At 49.0% G+C, this 20,546-nt stretch overlaps 2 protein-coding genes across 2 annotated transcripts in view; one reads left to right on the top strand and one right to left on the bottom strand.

Annotated features, from left to right (window-relative positions):
* LOC126537976 (phagosome assembly factor 1) overlaps nucleotides 1–20,546 on the top strand; it is a 65,828-nt gene that overhangs the window by 37,882 nt on the left and 7,400 nt on the right. The window contains exons 11-12 of the mRNA XM_050185092.3: nucleotides 1,359–1,562; nucleotides 6,015–6,146. Coding sequence (XP_050041049.2) covers nucleotides 1,359–1,562; nucleotides 6,015–6,146 — 336 coding nt within the window. The remainder of the gene's footprint in view (nucleotides 1–1,358; nucleotides 1,563–6,014; nucleotides 6,147–20,546) is intronic.
* LOC126528468 (uncharacterized) lies at nucleotides 11,235–18,197 on the bottom strand. The gene is given in 3 exon segments (XM_072287481.1): nucleotides 11,235–11,630; nucleotides 14,137–17,714; nucleotides 17,792–18,197. Coding segments are annotated over 3 exon segments (4,380 nt in total).

The following is a 20,546-nucleotide window of genomic DNA, read 5'->3' on the forward strand; positions in this document are numbered from 1 at the left end:
ATGAACTTCTAGAGATATAGATGTACACTGGAATTGGCATGGAAGTTTCAAGCTGCTCATAAGAATGCTATTGGAATCCAGCCTTTCCCATTGTGCTTACAGATGAACAAATTTATTAATACTTCTCTGCTTAAAAGCAAACTGCTTATTTCATAAAGTAGATGTTTTGGCATGTGGTTAGTGCAGTTAAACTACTTGGTGGGCATCAATAACCACGCAGGACAAGCGATGGCCAATGGGATCCTATGTTGTGCAGAGCTATTTCTTAAGGGTTCTTGACATTCCGCGTCGTTTAATTAGGCCTACCTGTTGAAGCATTTTCCCAGCAAACTCCAAACTAATGGGACGCACTGTCCCGATGCACTGAAAGTGGGAACTGCAAGAGGAGCACCCCTATCTCTTTAATTACGATAACTGATGCATTCTCAACGGGCAAGCTCAGCCTTCATCCTTCCTTGATCCCACTTGTATGTGACCTCAGCGTCATCGTCTTTGTCATTGTCAGATTGGTTCAAAACTTGTTGGTGCCGAGGTAATTTGGTGATTTTATTCCAATACTACAGTTGAACCTTGTTCGTAAATTTTGAAAAAAAAAAGAAGGGTCAGGAATAATGTATTAGCTGGGATAACGTACGATCCGAAGTCACTAAAAAATTTGGTAGACTCAACTGTAGTTGACATCTATGGCAAATGAATTCTGCACACTTCCACAAGGTTTTTTTTACAAAGGAAACAAGCCCTGTGAGTTTCTCGGAATGAAATCTTCGTTGTTCAAGAACAATTTGACGCATGCCGAGATGATGGTGCCGGCGTTTTCACATGACACAGGGGGCAAGTACTGCGGGGAAGCTGCTGCAATGAGAGGCTGCTGTTCTCAGTCGCGTGTGCCTCGCACCTTTTCTTGTTTACACGGGATCTAGTGACCAGAAAATGTATCATAGGACTGCAGCTTGCCAATGTAGTGAACGTTGGGGCCAAAAGATCGTGTTTTCCTGTAACGTTTCAACCGGCAAAAGGGACACGTAGCTGTATTGAGCCAGTTGCTGTGCTCTCAGTCACGAGTGTTGGCGCCGGGAAGTCATACGAAACAGGATCATTTCTTTTTCTGCTTTATCACTCACCTGAGTGATGCTCGGCCTACTGCCTACATTATCATTAGGATCGACTGGTGATAACAAGTGGATGGTAAAAAAGGGTGAGAATTAAGTGAAAGGAATCATTGCATTATACTGTTTACTCACCAAGGACTCGGTAACATTCTCCCAGTCCTTTGAGGTTCGGATCAAGCAGGCATACAACTGCTGCAGCTGTCCAGTGGCTGAGGCCTTTTACATCTCGTTGTCTCCCTCTGTGTGCAGGACGTGCTGTTTGATGCCCAGCGGCACGTGGTGAAAAAGATAGTCTTGCAGAGCAACTACCCAGGCCACTTCAACTTTCAGCAATACTACCGGTGCCCATTTCGGCTGAGGTTGCGCCTCCCTCCTACACCCGAGCAGCGCCGGGCCACCCTGGTTGATGTGGCCGACGAGGATGAGGGACACGCGGTCACTGCCTTCACCAAGGTAAGGGAGTAGCCTGAATGTTATACACGTGTCATCTCCTCCTTAGACCATCATTTAGTCACGCATCAGTAGTTGTCGTCAATCTTGTGTGTTCATTCCCTTTCTTGAGTACCGTATTTACTCGCATAATGATCGCACTCGCGTAATGATCGCACCCCGAACTTGCCGCAGCGATATGTCGTGTGCCAAGTCTAGCTAATAATGATTGCGCTTACTATCTGTTGAATGCTACGCGAACGACTATTCAAGACGAACCAGGCGGTCTGCACGCACCAAACACTCTTAAGTAGATGCCTCATTTCATTACTTTCATCACTTTCCGCACTTCCATGACAAAAAGAGGTACAACCAAACTTTCCTTTATTATGTGTAGGCTTTATAATGGTTGTGGTCAACAAAACAGGCGCCTTTCGATTCTTCTCATCTGCACTCGTGGGCAAGCAACAAATCGCAAGCGGCAACGATAGTAGCCACGTTTACACTGATACGTTAAAAGTGTACCTTATTCATACGCCAACGCTTGTAACACAGCTAAGATATTCACCCACCCTTAGCGCAAACGTGCGGTATTAGGATAGTAGTGAAGACAGATGCCGCAGTTTCCGCAGCATGCCCGCCATGTGTTTCTATGTCACTGGCAGCTAAGCGCACCCATCTGTTTCTGCCCCCTCAAAGTGGACATGGCTACGTTATTGCCGCAAACTTGCCGATATTAACGATATTATTCATTACTGATACGGAAAAAACTGTTTCAATGCATGTAATGTACTCACGAGAAGAAAAAAAAAATCGCGTTCGGCGCTTTCGGCTTGCTCAGCCGGCCCCCATTTTTGTTTTGGTGTCCCGCACCCGCATCCCGCAGCAAACGGGGATGAAAAAAAAATTTTTTTTTTTTTCGCGGGAAATTTAACTCGCGTAATGATCGCACCCCTGAATTTTCGTCAATTTTTTCTGACAAAAAAGTGCGATCATTATGCGAGTAAATACGGTACTTGGACTTTGTTTTTCGTGTGTGTATACTTTTGGAAAGATGCGTTTGTTATGGTGTGTGCATTTTGCATCACCAGCAGCTTACATTACACCCACACCACATAGTATGTGCATATAAGGAGCGGTCAATTTAACTTTGAATTGTAATTGTGCAGCTTCACCAACTGATATAGCGAGGACAGTGTGGTATGGGTTAACCGCTGAAATATGCAAAACTTGAAAGAGTACTGTGAAATGCTGCGCTATTGTTCACACAGTACCGTCACACCTTGACTGGTCATCACTAAAGACCGGCCAATACCGGTCATCTTTACTGATTTCCAGAGTGAAAAAAATCACTTCAAAGAAGTGACTGGGGGCTACTTGGTACTGCATAACTTGAGTTATAGCACGAAGGGCACACAGGACGAAGGATGCGACTGTCCTGTGCCATCCTGAGTGCCCTTAGTTAAGAATAATTTAATTTCTTTGTTAAAAGATGTTACTAGTACAGGTAAAAACAAAAGTAAGGCCAGTTTTGGCTGTTGAACACAAAACGATGCTCTAACCTCTATTTATAGTTTGTTGTTATAATACTTAGTTGTTGTTGTTGTTGTTGATGATCATTCAGGAAGGCACTGCTGTTTGATGCATATACTGGTGCTTATTCTTCAAGTTACAGTTATACAAATAATAGCACTTCCTTTAACATCTTAAGATCTTGTCAGAGCGGCCATTACAAGGTGCTTGCGCGCCAGCTACTCCGAGTCGTTCTGCCTCCGTCCACTCTCCCAGCTTCCCACAGCCCCGCCTCCCCCGCCGAGATGTCCCCCCACGGCAAGCCCAACCAAAGTCGTAAATTTGAGGAGAGTGTCGGGGTACGGGTAGGCTGTCCGCAGTGCGAAGCACCATTCCATTCTTACGGCAGAGCATCTGGAGTATCTCATTTCACTATACAAACAAAAGAACCATACAAATGCAACAGAATAACACCAGTGAGTACAAATGTCTCAACAATGAACATGGTTATAACATATTAGAAGGTATGTAAACTAAATATAAAATGGTTCTCTCTGAGATAAGCATAAAGCAGTTATATGCTTATCACAAGTATTGGATGTAACGAAGGTACAGGTAAAGCTCGATATAACGAAGTAGGTCAAATCGGCAATTTGCTTCGTTATATCGAAATTTTGTTGTATCGAAATTCGACCTTTTATGCAAACAAGTACAGTCACCAATCGATTTTGCTTACCCAGAAAGGGCCCGCAGAATTTTCCGGATTATCAGGTAATCGAAAAAAGTAAGTTTGAATGAGAAAACAGTTCATTTTGATGAATTTGGGAGTCGGTGACGAATGGTACTGACTCCCAAATTCATCAAAATGAACTGTTTTCCAATTCAAACTTGCTTTTTTCGATTACCTGATAATCCGGAAAATTCTGCGTGGTTTCATGCCACGTCGACAATATATTCACATAGGCGGCACGAATTAAGTGAAGCCGGCCACGCTTTCGCTTGCACTCCGCCCTCATAACGTCGCCCGCGCTGGGATGACGCTATCATGAAAAGTGCCTGCAGCAGGCAGCGAATGCCTCCTCTGCCTCTCGCATAATGGGTCACCGAAACTTGAGGTTACACAAATACTAAATGCATGGGAAGACAGCTTACATGGTGTCACGCCGTCTTGATATGCCTACTCTTTGCACACGCGGCAGATCACCTCTGAAGCAGAGTGCGTGGCTGTGTATGCGCTCAGCTGCACCTACGGTCAGGCGCAGGCACGGCCGAGACGCGCGGCAGAAATTGGGACGGGCACCAGCTTACCCTGCCCCTCACGCCCCTGCCCTACACCCTGCCCCTCACGCACGCTTGATTGTGTTACTGTGAGCTTGCTCTCCTCCCCCGCCTTCCCTATGCTCTCGTGGGGATGCGGCACTCGTGCATAAAGCCACCATCTTTCTTTCTCACCCTTGCACACTTTCACTCAACGTAAAGCACAAAGTGCGTGACGCGATAGGATCTTATCGCACTTGGACTTTATGCGGAACATGATGCTGCTTCACTGCGGTGGTCGCTCTTGTTGCACGCGTGCCGTTTGAGAGGTGCGTTTGCAAGCAGCTGCTTTTAATCCGATCATTTGACCATCTGCATCCGCGGCAGTTTCCATTTATTGTCTTGGCATTCCTTTGCTGCGGAAGCGAAATTTCATTATACAGTTTACGCTTGTTACAATGGACTTTCGGATATAATGGACCATATTTCAGCCTTAGTTTGTTCAACTATTTTATTAATGCAACGAAGTTCGCTTTTATTGGACCACGCTACAACGGCCTATCGGCTACAGCGGACGAAATTTGCGGTAATTTTTGTCAAAATCGGGCGTATAAAACGGACTTTTGCCACTCTGACACGGGCTGGCAACTGACTTGTGAGGGTCAGCCGAAGATCAAAGCTCACTATCTTACGTCCGAGGGAGGGATGAAAGTGAGGCAGAAGCGCGCCATCTTTCACGTGCGAGGCACGGGGCGAGGCACGGGAAAAAGGCGGGGTTCTACTCCAGTGGCTGCTGTTACCGGCACGGCCGTGCGGGCGGCGTATCTTGAAAGCGATCTACAATGTGGACAACGTGCGCCCAGTGCCGGTAGCTTTGTATGTGCTGTGCCTTCGACGTTTAGTTCGCATTGAAGCGAGAGACAGCACGAAGGTCGATTAGCTTGCTGCTGCTGCCATGCTTATTTTGCTTAATTTGCTATCACAATCGATGTTTCGCCTTCCAGGTTTTTTTGTTCGTTTTTTACTTTGGACGTTCGTCACTCACACTTTGAAATAAAGTTGTTAGACATCGCGACAAAAGTTGCGGAAGTGAGGCGTCTCAGATATTATGGACTTCGGATAAAACGGACTTTTTTGTCAGATTATCAGGGTCCATTGTAATAAGAGTCGACTGTGTTGAAATCGCTTACAAACACGCTTCGTCATATTGAGGTTCTAATTACACGGCGTTCTATGGACAAGAGGTTATAATATGTTCAATACTTTGTTAGATATACTTCGTTATATTGAAGTTTGTCATATCAAGGTTTAACTGTATTTTTGTGTTAGATGTGGCTTCATTATAATGAGGTTTGACTGTATATGTTCCTCAGCGTACACATTATGCCAGCCCTGTTCATTTCGCATTACGAAGGGAATAAAAACAGCATGTAGGACAGGACCAAAGCTGAGACGACGTCTTTCGCCCTGTCTTCATTCATTTCATCGGGAACCAACCAGCCCAATTCAGCACACTCCTGCCTTCACATGGCATCATTATGATGACTGCTGCTGCAAATTCACAGGCCCTCTTGTCATACTCAGTACCTACATCATACTCGCTGCAAATACACATGCAACAAATGGACATTTCCAGCAGGTTTAAGGCATGTTGCCTTTTAGCCCAAACTTGTGAGCTGTACTCGCCTGCATCCTCTGTCCTTGCAGTGGGACGAGCTCCAAGAGCGCCTGGTCAAAGCATCCGAGCGCCCAGTTGTCCTGAACAGAACCTCCTCGACAAACACCACCAATCCATTTGGATCTACCTACTGCTATGGATACCAGGACATCATCTTCGAGGTGAGAGGAGTCCGCCTTCAGCATACTTCATGACCACTTGTATGGTAGATGTCCATGCTTCAGCATTTGATTGTGTGTTATTGAGGTAATCCAGTTGGGCCTTGTTTATGTGTCACTGTGTTCAGTAAAGTCGATGCTCATTACAACAGACACTTATTAGTGTCTGTTATATGGTGCAGTCCACTTGTGATGATATATCAATTATAACGATGAGTCAACTTAAGAGTATCAACTATGCAAAAAAAAAAAAAGAAACCTATGCAGTCATTGTCCAATTTTCCGGACGTCCGATTGGACATGCCCAATAATTCTGACTCCTTCGTGGCACCATCGGTGCCCCTTAGGGCCAGTGTATAAAAAGTCTGAAATTTCGGACTCTCAAACCCTTTGCCATACGGACTTTGTACCCCTAACCACAGGTCCAAAGTGGCATCCATCGCCGCCATTTTGATTATCTCGCAGCCTCGAACTCCCACTCTCGCACACCAATCTGTTAGCCGTAACCAGTCACAGCACCGCGGCCACCTATTGTATTCAAACCTCAAACCGGTGCTCTCGCACGCCAGTCCGTTGGCAGCAGTAGCCAGCCGTAGCTATGGCCATAGCTTTTTGTATTTATCCACACATTTTTTTTATTAGCTTTGTGATAGGTCGTGTGATCGTGTTGTGCTGCTGTGCGCTCTTTTTGACGTTCACTTTGAAGCTTCGCGCTGTTTTGTGCTGTGCTTTGCATCTGACTACGCTTTCGTCATCTTTGCCCGTGGCTTTAAAGCGCACAACTCCTACTGTAGGTTGACGGTGGAAAAGAAAGCCACCGTCATCAAGTAAGTTGAAAGCGGCCAGTCACAAGACGACGGGGGCAAGGAGTTCGAAATTTCGAAGCAAACGGTTTCAGATTTCATAAAAAACAAGTTGAAGATCTTGGAAGCAGCGAGAAAGTCAACCGGGGCTCAAGAACAGAATGCAAGTCAGGGCGTTTACCCAAAGCTTGAGGGAGCGCTCCTTATGTGGCTAAATACCGTGACCACAAAGTGAATCCCTGTGTTGGGTTACGTCTTCAAGCAAAAGGCGAAGGCTTTTGTGCTTCAAATGAACGTCGAGGATTTCAAGTTCTGCGGTGGGTGACTCAGAAATTTCAAGAATTGCAATGACTTGAAGCTCAAAGATGTGCGGGAACAGCGGCGCTGTTGGCAGTTCAGTTGTCGCCCAGTATTGGAATGGAAATCTACCGTCTTTGTTGCAGAAGTTTGTGCCTGACAACATTTTCAACCGCGATGGAACTTGATTGTTCTGCAAAATGTTCCCTGGGAAAACGCTTGCAGCTTGCATTTGCTGGTGACCCCTGCCATGGCGGCAAACACAGCAAAGAGTGGCTGACCGTCCTCGTCAGCAGTAACATATCATGCAGCGAAAAACTTCTGATGCTCATCATAGGGAAATCGAAGAATCCAAGGTGTTTTAAGGAGGCAACTCTACCTGTTCAGTACGATGCCAACAAGAAGGCCTGGATAACACAGCAGTTATTCGAAGTGTACATTCCCAAGTTGGACTGAAGGTTCCAACAGCAGAATCGAAAACCTCTGCTATTTGTAGACAACTGTGCTGCGCATGGCCACATTAAAGACCTAAAGGTGGAATTCCTGCCGCCAAATGCCACATCAGTCCTGCAGCCAATGGACCAAACCGTGGTCCACAACCTGAAGCTTCTGTACAAGTCATGCCTGCTCAACGCTCAACCACATGGTGCTGTGCTCAGACAGCGGCAAAAGTTACACTGTGGACCCTAGGTTTGCTGTTGGCATGCTTGCAGACTCGTGGAAGACGGTTACACAAGAGATGCTTTGCAACTGCTTTCGCCAGGCTGGCCTCACACTTGGCACCGAGACGGCTGACACCCCCAGAGAGAAAGACTGCATGTGTGTGGACTTTGTGTTCGACGACCTGCGAGCCACTGGTGTTTCGATTCCAACCGGGATAACTTTTGAAGGATTCTCCGACAAAGATCTCGAACTCTGTGCGGAGTTAACCGATGATGAAATCATCTGTCGAGTGACAGTGGATTGGGCAACTCTGACACCGAGAATGAAAAGCCAGCACCTACACAGCTGACGAGCTCCAAGTTGACGCGAGCACTTATGATGTCATCAACGTGCAGCGATGATATGACCCCAGCTGAAATTGAAGCAAACATCATTGCGTGCAAGCAGAACACCATGCAAAAGAGGATCAACAATATTTTCGCACCGCTAAGGCAGTAACAGGCAACGTTGACCCAGCTCAAGATAGCGCTAACTACATTGACAGCACCCACTGTCGGATGTTTATTTTTTTATTTTTATAAACGGCTTTTTTCAGAGTCACCTCAATGATGCATTGGCAAAGTTGTGCAAGTCCGATGCTGTGTTTGTGTCTCTATGCGAGTTTGTATCTGTTGCCGTTACCGCACAGCGTGTCCCTCCCGCATGCCAATTGCGAAAGCCACAGAGAGCATTGTGAGTTGGCAGAACGTTCCACATGATGGCACGAGCTGCTTCCTGTCCGCACATCGCTTCGCCCACGATCGTGCTCCATAAGCATGCAGAGAAGAGAGAGAGAGAAAGAGAGAAGCAATAAGCTAGAAGCGAGGTGTTGCTGTACTCTTTTCCACCCACTCCCAATCTCTCTCGGCAAGCACAGAAATGCCCACCGCTTTGAAGCAGCGGTCTGCCCAGTTCGTAAGAGATGGTACCAACAAGGTGCAAACCCTTGTTGCTCGCAAGGCTCTAAGAAGTATGAGCTCGTGCAGCCAACAATATTGACGATATCGATGGTTGTGAAACCAGGATCGCCGCAATCACGAAGCCTGAAACATGTGGCAATGCCGATCGATGGAAAAATGGTCAGGGACGCTTTTGCACCGTAAACAACTGTTTCAGATAGACGGGCTTTGTGTGCCAGGGCGAAACCCCCCGTGATAGTAAAACCAACACAGTAGAAGCCGCTGACATTACCGAGCTCTGGGAGTCCATCGATACTAACGATGAAACAGATGATGCTCCAATGGAAGAGTTTCTGAGTGAAATAGTGATGTCTCATTCCGTGAAGGGATCTCCTAAAAACCTATCGTTGTGGTGATGGATGGCATCGTTGTGGCACGGAGGCAATAGCAGCAGCAGCAGTTATGACGAGATTGACAGTGGCCTGTCTTTGACCCTTACACTAACGTTCACGCAAAGCGCACTGTCGTCAGTCGAGTCGCTCACTGATTTCATGCCCGCTAAAGGATTGCTGCGAGTGTCCGCGCAGCAGCTGGACGCAGTACACGCCACGGTTGTAAACCTAAAACCGCCGTGAAAGCAAGTGCAGATTTCTGACTAATTCAGCATGTCTAACGCTTGATACACTGTTGAGAAGTATAAATAAACATTCTAGTTTTCACAGCGCACTTTCTACGTTTGCTCTTTAGCGCAAGTGGCAAATTTGGGTTTGGAGCCACAAAGGTATGTTCGGCAGTTGTTATTTTACGGCAGTCTACGTATAGCCATGATCACTTGTAACAGTCGGATTTCTCGTTCTTTTTGATATCGTTATAAGTCGACTGCACTATTTGTGAAGTCTGTTCTATCCAAAATTAGAGCCACAGTGTGTTCTGAATTATGGAACAGTCGGCTTCCATTATTTAGGCTTTGATGGGGCCAATGGAATCAGTTGAATTAACCCTCAGATAATGTTATAAGAGCAGCAGAAAAAACTGTTCAAGCATTTAGCTGCTTCAGTTGGTAGCATTTACTCGATTCTAACATACCTTCAGTTACCTGCTCCAAAATCTAACGTTCACCCGGTTCTATAGTGCAGAGAAAAAAACATAGATTGTCTCCGATTCTGGCAAATAGAAACAACATAGAATAATATGCAACTGGCGTTGCAACTGTGCTTTAATTTTTAAGGGTTTTTGCCATGGTGCACGTACAGTGTCGCTGATCAGTTCTGCATACATCTTTACATACTTGTACGGCGCCGATCTTATGTTTGATATTTCGTACGTATTTGGCACCACTGGTTGTTGAGAGATTGAAATTGCATTTCCGCTCACCGGGATGCACGATTTGACTTGTTTACTTCCAAGCACTTGCTCATGGGGGTGCATGCATGTCATCCGCTACCCCCAAGGCGTGTGTGGAGGAGATGCTGTTTTCTTGTACAGTAAAACCCGGTTAATTCAGATTTCAAGGGACTGGAGAAAATGTCCGAATTAACAAGGTTTTGACAATAATAACGCAAAAAATGCCTAAAACATCAACATACCTTTACTTCATGAAATAACTGGTTATGGTTGCTTCTTGCGCGCAAGAAATTTGTGCGGAAAGCACAATTTTTCGGAGTTCTTGTAGGTGGTGCAGTTCGCACAGACTGTCCGGAGAAACAGCACAGATGTCCTGCAAAACATTAAGGGCGCCATCGGCCTCTTTAGCAGTGCGGCGCGACACTTCACAGGCATCCATGATGGGCGCATTTTCGCTATCAAAGTTGGGCTTTTGCCCAGTACATCCAGTAGTTCGTCATCGTTGAGGCGACCAGCAACAGCAGCGTCACTATCGATGCGGATGTATTCGTCCAGCGGGACGTCTGGAGGCAGAAGTTTGTCGAAGCGACTGTCATCTTGCTCGGCGTTTTGCTTAACATCCGCATCCCTGGCTTCCGAAGAATCACCGTCACGGACAAAGCGGCTGTGTCGGAAGCAGTTCGCAATTACGGCAGGTGGCGTGTTGCTCCACACATGCGCCACCACGTGCACTGCACTGAGCAGAGTTACATCATATTTTTTCTTTGCCTCCATAACGAGTAACGTGCGCTCAAGCACTTGTCTTCTGTATCGGCCTTTCACATACCGAATAATTCCCTGATCCAGAGGCTGCAGGGATGCCATTGTGTTAGGCGGCCAAAAAAGCAGCTGTATGTTTGTCAGCCCCGACACCTTATTGTGCACACTACAGTTATCTAGAACAATTAGCGCTTTGCACAATTTTGCACAAAAGCGGTGGTCCAGTTCGCGCAGCCTGGCCTGAAATATCGCTGAGGTCATCCACGCCTTTCAATTCGAGCAATAGTCTATGGCAAGATTTTCATGCTTTTGAAGCATCTCAGCTTTTCTGCTTTGTCGATTATCAACAGCGTGCCAGTCATGTTGGCAGCCAGCAAAACTGTTATTCTGTCCTTGCTTCGTTTATTGCCAACACAAGGGTCCCCCTTGATTGTGACGGTTTTATCCGGCAGGGCTTTGTAGAAGAGGGCCGTCTCATCTGCGTTAAAAATGTCGCAGGTATCATAATCTGCTAGGCATGCAGATAATCCGGCCCTCCAATCTTCAACGACGTCGTCATTCACAGCCCCTTTCTTGCCGCACACGCTTCGGAAGACCAGGCCGTGTCTTTCCTTGAATCGGTCGATCCAGCCTTCTGATGCCTTGAAGTCTTCGATGCTGGGCTTCAGCGCATACTTTTCGGCCTGTGCACAGATAAGGGAGCCACTCAAAGACAGCTGTGTGTCGTGTGAATCTGCAATCCATCTTAACAACGCTTCTTCAAGTTTTGGGCGTGCTGCCGTTTGCAGTGTCTTCCTGTTGTCAGCAAACTTGTCACTGTCGTATGCCTGAAGAATCTCCGCTTCATTTTTCACGTACGTGCTGAGCGGGCTTCTCTTCACTTTGAATTTATTCATTATGACCTACCGAAGCAACCCTGCCTTCAAGGCTTTCAATATTACCACTTTCGCTGCCAAATCCTTCGCCTCATACTTCGCCCGTTTCGGTGAGGCACGAGAGCACATAGTGGCGTGGCTTGCGGGGCGTGGCTAGGCGTGGCAACGAAGCGATGGGTACACGCACGATGTCAAGAAAAATAAAGCATAAATGAAAAAAAGAAAAGCGCACACAAATTTAACACACACACAAAAAGAAAGTTCCACTGTCCTCGCACATGCACGTGACGCAAACCGCTAAACACGATAAAAACGACAATGAAAAAAAGCTGCACAACTCCGCAACCACACAACTGCACAAGCAAATGACAACGTCGGAAATGGCAGACAGCAGTATGTGTGTACAAAGAAAAAAACATGTATGTATAGATTAGGCTTGCTAGCATTGACCGATAACTACCGTGCCGATAACCATAGTGATGCAGAGGTATTGCCAAGCGCCAAAAGCGACTGCAAAGCCAGAAGTGCGACATTGCCGCCATGTTTTTTGATACGTAGGTTTGTGTATTATGTAGCGATAAAATAAACATGGCGGCCTTTACGTATTTCCGGCCTTTCGGCACTCCCAGTACATGCAAGCATGGCCTTTGAGATTGGCTCATGCTAATCGGAGACGCCATTGCTGGCGGTCCGATTTGGACACCCCCTAGTGCCACCCAATCCTATATGCCTCACATGCCTCTGAGCTCCGCAAACTGTCCGAATTAACCTAAGTACGACCAAATATGTCCGAATTAACGGGAATTCGTGCCATAGGGTCCAGACGGGACCAGACGGCGGGTCCGAATTAACCGAATATCCGAATTAACGGGGGCCGAATGAACGAGGTTTTACTGTACTTGCCACTCTGTGTTAGTAGCTTAGAAACAACCATGCATGGCAAGAGTTCAGAGATAGTACTAATAAGTTTTCCGTTTCCTTGCCTTCGGTTGCAGTTGGCATATTCCCGTACACTAGGGTGCGAGCAGAGTAATTTCGGTACGGCCGCGTACAGGGCCTCTTCTCGCGGCGACTGCTGAAGCATTTCTTCCGACTGTCCTTTGATGCGTTTCTCTTTCTGATGAAACTTGTTTTGAGGACAACAAATTGATAGACAATTTTTTCTAGGTATTTTTCTTAATCCCTTACTGCATCTCTTACTGCATCTGATCTCTTACTCATACAGTTAGTGCAAGCAAAGAGTTCTTGATACAGAATATTGTTTGCGCATTCTTGTGCGCAAACTTGTGCATTCAAGGGTATTCGATTATTTTCTACTATACACTGGAAATGGCAATAATGGTTGACCACAGAGGCACGGTTATTACAAAAAGAATTCTACCCTCAAAGGGTTAACCACAATGTGGACTGTTGTACACTGTACACGGAATGTACACTGTTGCTGGAAGGCTGTAAATTTTGAATACAGCCAAACCTTTTTATAATAAACTGAAGAGTTGTGCGAAAAGTGTCGCACAACTCTTCAGAATATATCGGTAGCTTGTTACAGTCGACGACCGATAATTTGGATACCACGGGGAATGTAAATAAGTACGAACTAACGAATGTCCGAAAGAAACAAATGTATCAAGAAAATACAATTTTATTTACGTCTTAAGGCGCCTGTGCAAATAATAAGCGGTCGATTCGATGCTGCATGCACTTCTGCTTATGTGCAACCAAGTACGCCTGTGTTTCTGCCAGTTTTGTGCTGTCGCTGTATGCCAATGTAAGGACGGCAAAGGCTCGCGCCAGATCTGCATGTGAATGCTCCAGAGCGCACGGCACATCATCATCAGAGTCACTGTTTGACGGTGGGAGAACTTGCTCAATTATTTCGCCATTGTTCAGTTCGGCAAACGACAACACCGCTCTTTCTACGTCTGCAAAGTCTTTAATTGTAACGGCGGCAGAAATCGGCACACCGCAGCCAAGCAAGTCATCAGTGATGTCCGCATTTGAGCTCGTTGTGGTAGGCAGCAGTTCAGGCTCTTCAGTTGCGGAGTCAGGCTCATTTGGACTGTGAGGTCACCGTTGGTCCCATTTGACATGGCCTGCCAATAAGTTCACGAGAGAGAGAGAGAGAGAGACAACTTCATGTAGTCGCCTGCAGAACGACACCATGACTAAATGGCGCCGTGACGCGGGCCCTGACGTCTTCTTAGCGGGTGGTCTCTACTCAACTCCAGCGCGTGTTACTCCCGCGGTCGGTCGCCCTGAGGGGCAACGTTCCGTCGGTTTCGCTCGGCCTTCGTCTTTCAAGAGCCGCCGAGACCTGCTGGACGGCCCAGGTTTGGCTTTCGTGGTCGTAGCGTTCCGCCGCAGCCGCGAGTCGCGGCGGAATCGTTGTACTTGTGGAAGCCTCATTGGGGAACTCGGTGCAGTCCCATAGGATGTGCGTCAGGGTGGCCCTCTCCCGCTGGCACACGCGGCACACATCACTCACATATAATTTAGGGTATAGATGAGTCATTAACACTGGGGTGGGTAAAGAACCAGTTTGCAATTGTCTGAACAGCACCGCCTCCGCTCGGCTCAGCCCCGGGTGCGGGGGTGGGAAAGTCCTTCGAGCCAGGCGGTGGAACTGTGCGAGTTCGTTGAACGTCGTCATGCGATCCTTGGCACTACACCACGTTGGACGGTCGGTTGCAGCGGCGCGGTTGGTTAGCACTCGCGCCACTGCGTGTGCCGTCTCGTTGTGGTTATCGTGCTTTTCGGACGAATCGTTGCCCGCGTGCGCCGGGAACCACTTGATTCTAACATACTGATTCTGTCGTTGCAGGTCAGCCGAGCACAGAACGCGCACAGCCTCACCACACACTTTGCCCTTTGCATAATTCTGCACTGCACTTCGCGAATCGCACAACACTGTCTGGCACCCGGGGTCGGCAATGGCCAGGGCAATGGCCACCTCCTCCGCCTGACACGCCTCGCGGAGCCGTAAGCTCGCTGCTGCCCTGGTCGCGCCGGACGACGCCTCGATGACGGTAGCTACGAACGCCGCGCAGTCTCCCTGGTATTCTGCCGCATCCACGAACCTTGCGTGCTCGTCCTTGGCGTAAAAGTCGATGAGGGCCTTGGCCCTCGCCGCTCTTCTCTCCTTGTTATACTCCGGGTTCATGTTTCTCGGGATGAGGTCCACCCGAATCCGGCGCCGGGTTGCGTCCGGGACAGAAACGTCGCTACTCGCCGCTTTCGCTCCGGGCGTGAAGCTCAAGTATTGGAGTATGCGCCTGCCGGCTTCAGTCATAGAGAGCCGCTCCAGCTGGGCGGTCCGTTGCGCTTCCGCAATTTCCTCGAGGGTATTGTGTACCCCCAGGCTCAGAAGCTTGTTGGTGTTCGTACACTCGAATAGTCCGAGCGCCGCCTTGTAAGCTCGGCGTATCAGGGCGTTGATTTTATTCCTTTCACATTGCATCCAGTTATGGAAGGCTGCAACGTAGGTGACGTGGCTGATTACGAAGGAGTGCACAAGCCGAATCAAGCTTTCCTCCATCCCGGCCTTGCGGTTGGCAACCCGTCTGATGAGACGTATTGCGTTGGTAATCTTGGCTGTAAGGCGGGAAATAGTCTCGCCGTTGCCCCGTCGCTTGTCTATAATCATGCCGAGCACCCGGATTTTGTCGACCTCCGGGATCACGTGGCCGTTCCTCGTCACGATCTTGATGGCCTCCTAATCCCTCGCTTCGCTCTTCTTACGTCTGACATACTTCGGTGGTAACATCAGCAGTTCTGACTTGCTCGGTGAGCAGATCAAACCGGAACCGTTCAGCTGGTCTTCGATCGCGTCGACGGCTTCTTGCAGCGTGCTCTCAATGTGACCATCGCTGCCTCCCGGAACCCACAGCGTGATGTCATCGGCGTAGATGGTGTGCCGGACGCCCTCGACGCGAGAGAGTCGCTTGGCCACCCCGATCATAACGAGGTTGAATAACAACGGCGAGATGACCGAGCCTTGGGGGGTCCCGACACTGCCGAGCCTCTTCTCTTGGAGCCGTAGATCGCCGGCGCAGAGCTCGGTAGTCCACCCCGTCAGAAAGTCCTTGATGTAATGGTACGTTCTTGCGCCCATGTTGAGTCTGGACACCTGGGCTAGGATCGCAGAGTGCTTCACCTTGTCGAAGGCGCTCTGCAGGTCCAGCCCCAGAATGGCCTTGTTGTCTTTCGTTAGGGTGTCATCGTCAGTGATATCTTTCTTCAACAGAATCATCGCGTCTTGGGTGCCGAGGGAACGCCGAAACCCGATGGTCGTGGTGGGGTATAGTCCCGACTCCTCCAGGTAATCCTGCCACCTACACATGAGGATGTGCTCCAACACCTTGCCCACACAGGACGTGAGCGAGATGGGCCGGAGGTTGTCCATGTTCGGCGGCTTGCCTGGTTTGGGGATGAGTATGGTCTTGGCAGTCTTCCACTGCTGGGGCAGTGACCCCACACTCCAGCACTTGTTGTAGTAACCGGTGGGGTTTTCGATGGCCACATCGCTGGGGTTCTTGAGCGCTCTGTTCGAGATGTGATCCGGGCCGGCCGCCGACTTGCTGGTTAGTTCGTGTAGGGCCGCTCGCACCTCCTCGACGCTGATGTCGCGGTCAAGCTTCTCGTTGGCTTGACCGCCGTACTCAGGATGCCTTTCCGTGGGTGTAACCGGAAGGTACTTGCTGTTTATGCGTCTGATTACTTCAGTTTCCCCGTTTTCCTTGACTGCTCTGTGAATGATCTTTGCGAGGCGGTCGCGTTGGTGGGATTTTGTTTTAGTCTCATCGAGCAGATGCCGCATCAAGTTCCAGGTTTTGCCGCAATGCATCTGCCCGTCCGCAGCATTACAGATTTCATTCCATTGTTGCGTACAGAGCAGCCGACAATGAACTTCGATGCCGCGATTCAGCTCCGCCACCTTCTTCCTTAGGCGCCGATTTAGTCGTTGCTTCTTCCACCTGTTTAGGATGGATTGCTTTGCTTCGAATAAGTGCGTGAGGCGGCTGTCAACCTTGTCGACCTGCTCATCCGTTTCTATGATTTTGGTCGCCTCCTTGACCTTCCCCGCGACGTGGGCTGACCATTCTTCTATGTTCTCGATTTCCTCCATCTCCGTTGGTAACAGGCTACGGAAGGCATCCCAATCCGTAAAATTATGTTTTCTGGTGTCCTCCGAGGCCTTGACCTCTTCCGGTATGATGACCTCTACGATGTAGTGGTCGCTGCCGAGCTCTGACCCCATGTTGCGCCAGGAGATATTCCCCTTCTCGTCGTTCTTCACGAACGTGAGGTCCGGCGTCGTATCCCTGGACACAGAGTTCCCAATCCTTGTAGGATCAGTCGGGTCTGTGATGAGGGTGAAGCCCAGGTCTAATGAGTCTTGGAACAGGTCTCGCCCCTTGGCCAATTGCTTGTTATATCCCCATGCCGGGTGTGCCGCGTTGAAGTCCCCGCAGGCGACGAGCCTGTGAGTCGCCGCCACGGTGCTGGCTCTGTGAAGGAGCGTCTTGAATTTTTGCTTCCAGTGTGAAGGGCTACTGTAGACGTTAAGCAGAAAGGTGCTGTTCTTTTGTTTCTTGCCCGTAACGACCTCGATGAGAGTGTATTCAATTTTACTATTGTGCAACTCGTGCTCAATGAAGGTGAGTCCCTTGCGAACCAATGTGCATATCCCTCTATCGCCGCTGACCTTTGGAGACTTGGCGTATACCCGATAACCGGGTAGCGACACTGCATCAGTGCAAGTCTCTTGTATCATGATTATATCAGGCTTGCTTGCTACTTGTGTTATGTGTTGCTGCAAGACTGCCTTCTTGCTAGCGAAACCGTTGCAGTTCCAGTGCCAGGTCACGAGACCCTTCACTGCTGTAGTTGTTGCTGTTGCTGGAGCGGCCATGATTGTTGCTGATTGTACTGTCGCGTTATTTGCTGTATTGCGTTCGTTAACTGCTGACACGTCCGCTCGATGGCGGCAAACCTGTCATTAATCATCGTGGTGAACGTTGTCTTAATATAATCTTCGAGCCCGTCGAGGTGTTCCTCGATTTGGTCGACCTTGTCTTTCAGGTTGTCCACCCGGTCGTTGAGCTTGCGCCCCTTCAGGTTCTCGATCGCTCGTCTCTTGGGTGCCGGTTCCTTCTGAGCGGATGTTGATGGTACAGCGCTGCTGATGCTGGGTGTTGGTTCACATGATACCGCTTGGGGCGTTTCGTTATTGGTGGAACCGGTTGTCAGAAGCTTCTTGATTTCCATGATCTCGTTTGCCATCTTGCTAATAGTGGCCTCTTGCCTACTGACTTTCGTCTTGAGCTCGTTGTTTTTGCGCCTGAGTGCCTCGTTGGCTTCCTTCAACGTCCTCATCGCCTCGTCTTCTCTCGTCTTGCTGTTGTTGTTGCCATCGACGGTCTTGCTGGTGCTAATGGTCTTGGTCGTTGCGGTGGTCGTTGCGGTATTGGAGGTGGTGGTGGTGGCAACCCCCCTGTGCTTTCTTGGCACTGTGCCTTGCTGCATCGGCCCAGCTCACGCGGTCGCGTGACTGCGATCGCTTACGGCTAAGGCTACGCTGTCTACTCTCGCTGGCCCTGCGCTTCGAGACGGAACGTGACGCTCGGCGACCAGCTGGGCCGGCAGGTGTTGCGGTTGCTGACATCAGCGATGGAAATTCCTCAGCTCTGAGAGATGCTCGTTGTTGCTGCTGCGCTTGTTGTTCGGCCATCTTGCGCTCCCATTGTCTCCTTGTAACTACGTATGGGACCTTGAACCTATTCTTGCAAACCTTGTCACCGGTCAGATGTGGCCCTCCGCACAATCTGCAAGTGGGGGTACAACTATGGTCTTCCTTGGGGTCAACGGCCCCGCAAGCAAAGCAAGCCCGCACGTGAGGGTTTGGACAAACGTCGCGGCGGTGGCCCACCTTTCCGCACTGCTTACATACATCGAATTGTTTTCGATATAGGCTGCATTTGGTGAGAACGGGACCGTAGCACACGTAATTCGGGACCTTCAGGCCCTTGAAAGCCACGATGACTGTGGTCGAGCTACCAATCCTCTTCGCGCCAAGTGCCAAGGGATTTCTCGAGTTAACAATGTTCCGGTCGATTGCGGCCGTGGAGTCCTCTATTGGGATACCTCTAATAATGCCTTTAACGGTGCCATATGGCGCGTTTTGATATGCGCCAACCACGTGTTCCTTGCCACCATTGCAGATCGATTTTATCTCGGCGTAACGTGAAGCACGTATATCGTCGGGGGTACTCACCACCATGATGTTTTGTTGCAAGTTGGGGCAGAAGGTGTCCGCTGCTCCGTCCTCCCTTGATACATTCGCCGCCGTCATGATGGCTGATGCCACGGTGGCGGTCTGAGTCCTCGCGATGTTAAGGCCTCCCCGAGGCCGCACTATCACCTTGGTCTCCTCCCTCGGTAGAGCGTCCGGCATCCTTGCTGCCCTCGTCACCGAAGCTTTCACGTTCCTGGCAAAGTTCTTCGTCGTAGGTCTTGACTGGCGAGCGGCAGTCCCCTGGCCGGCCAAGGTCTTTATACGCCGGCCTACGTGCGACCAGTCTGCATCGTCGTTGAATTCCTCGGAAGAAATTTCTTCCCCTTGAATTTCAACACACATCTGGCTAACGCCGGAATTCGCCGGGTCCCGAACAATGGACGTCTCCATCTCGGTCGACATGTTTGTATAGCCGCCGCCCAAAGACGACGGCCTTTCCTCGCAGAGGTTGGGCCTGGCTATGGGCAGATCCAAGCTGTTCGATTAGGCTTAGTGGAACGGCGCCGGCCTCCACGGAAAGTCCCGGGAACCAGCAGAGCACTGCTAGTAATGCAAACTAAACAAAGAAGCACAAAATGGTGGGATGCTGTCCGAAAGGCGAACTTGACAAATAGAATGGTGAGACCAGGCCATGTGCGGGGTCGCCGTAGTACACCGGAATAGGATGTGATATTCGCAATGTTGATGTAACCTATGATTCAGGCAAAGCCTCCAAGACTGGCATTTGCAGTTAAATATCTGAGGCGTAGTGCTGCTACCAAGGCAAGGCCTCAGAGATTACCATATGGCATGTAATCTCTGAGGCCATATGTCTCGCGTCTCTGAGGCCATACTTTATGTCTTGTTGAGGTTGCCAGAGCAGATAATGGTGGCAGAGTTGGCGCATGCTACAGCCACGGACGGAGTCCAGATAGTTGAATGTAGAGCTGGTGGCTGTCCGAAATATCAGTCGTCATTACACATTAAGTCTGTGGGGCCATTGACGAGGCCGTGAAGCTGTGCGAATTACCGAGCATGTCCGGATTATTGGTCTCCGATTTATCTGTCGGCGACTATATATGTGGACTCGCCTTTGAAAATGCAAAAAAAATTAACAACACTCTAGCTGGCGTTGGCACTTACGATCGAACACCATTTTGGTATGAAAATAGGATTTTTAGTGCATTCATCTTTGCTCTTGGCACTAGCTCTAGTTTGGCACTCTAGTTTTGCATTCATCTTTGCTCTTGGCACTAGATCTAGCTGCTAGTTTGCGTTGAAAATGTAATCTAAAGGACAAAATGTGGCATCGTAGCCCCTTAGAAACTGCGCCCGGCAGGTTTTGATCGCCTGTCATTTCGAAACTACGACTGCCCCCATAATCATCATCGCCGCCATTTTTTTCTTCGAGAGCATGTGGTATATCTTACTACCAGCGGGACATGAGGGGA

This window comes from Dermacentor andersoni, chromosome 4 (genome assembly GCF_023375885.2).
Source record: "Dermacentor andersoni chromosome 4, qqDerAnde1_hic_scaffold, whole genome shotgun sequence".
NCBI classification, from domain to species: Eukaryota; Metazoa; Arthropoda; class Arachnida; order Ixodida; family Ixodidae; genus Dermacentor; species Dermacentor andersoni.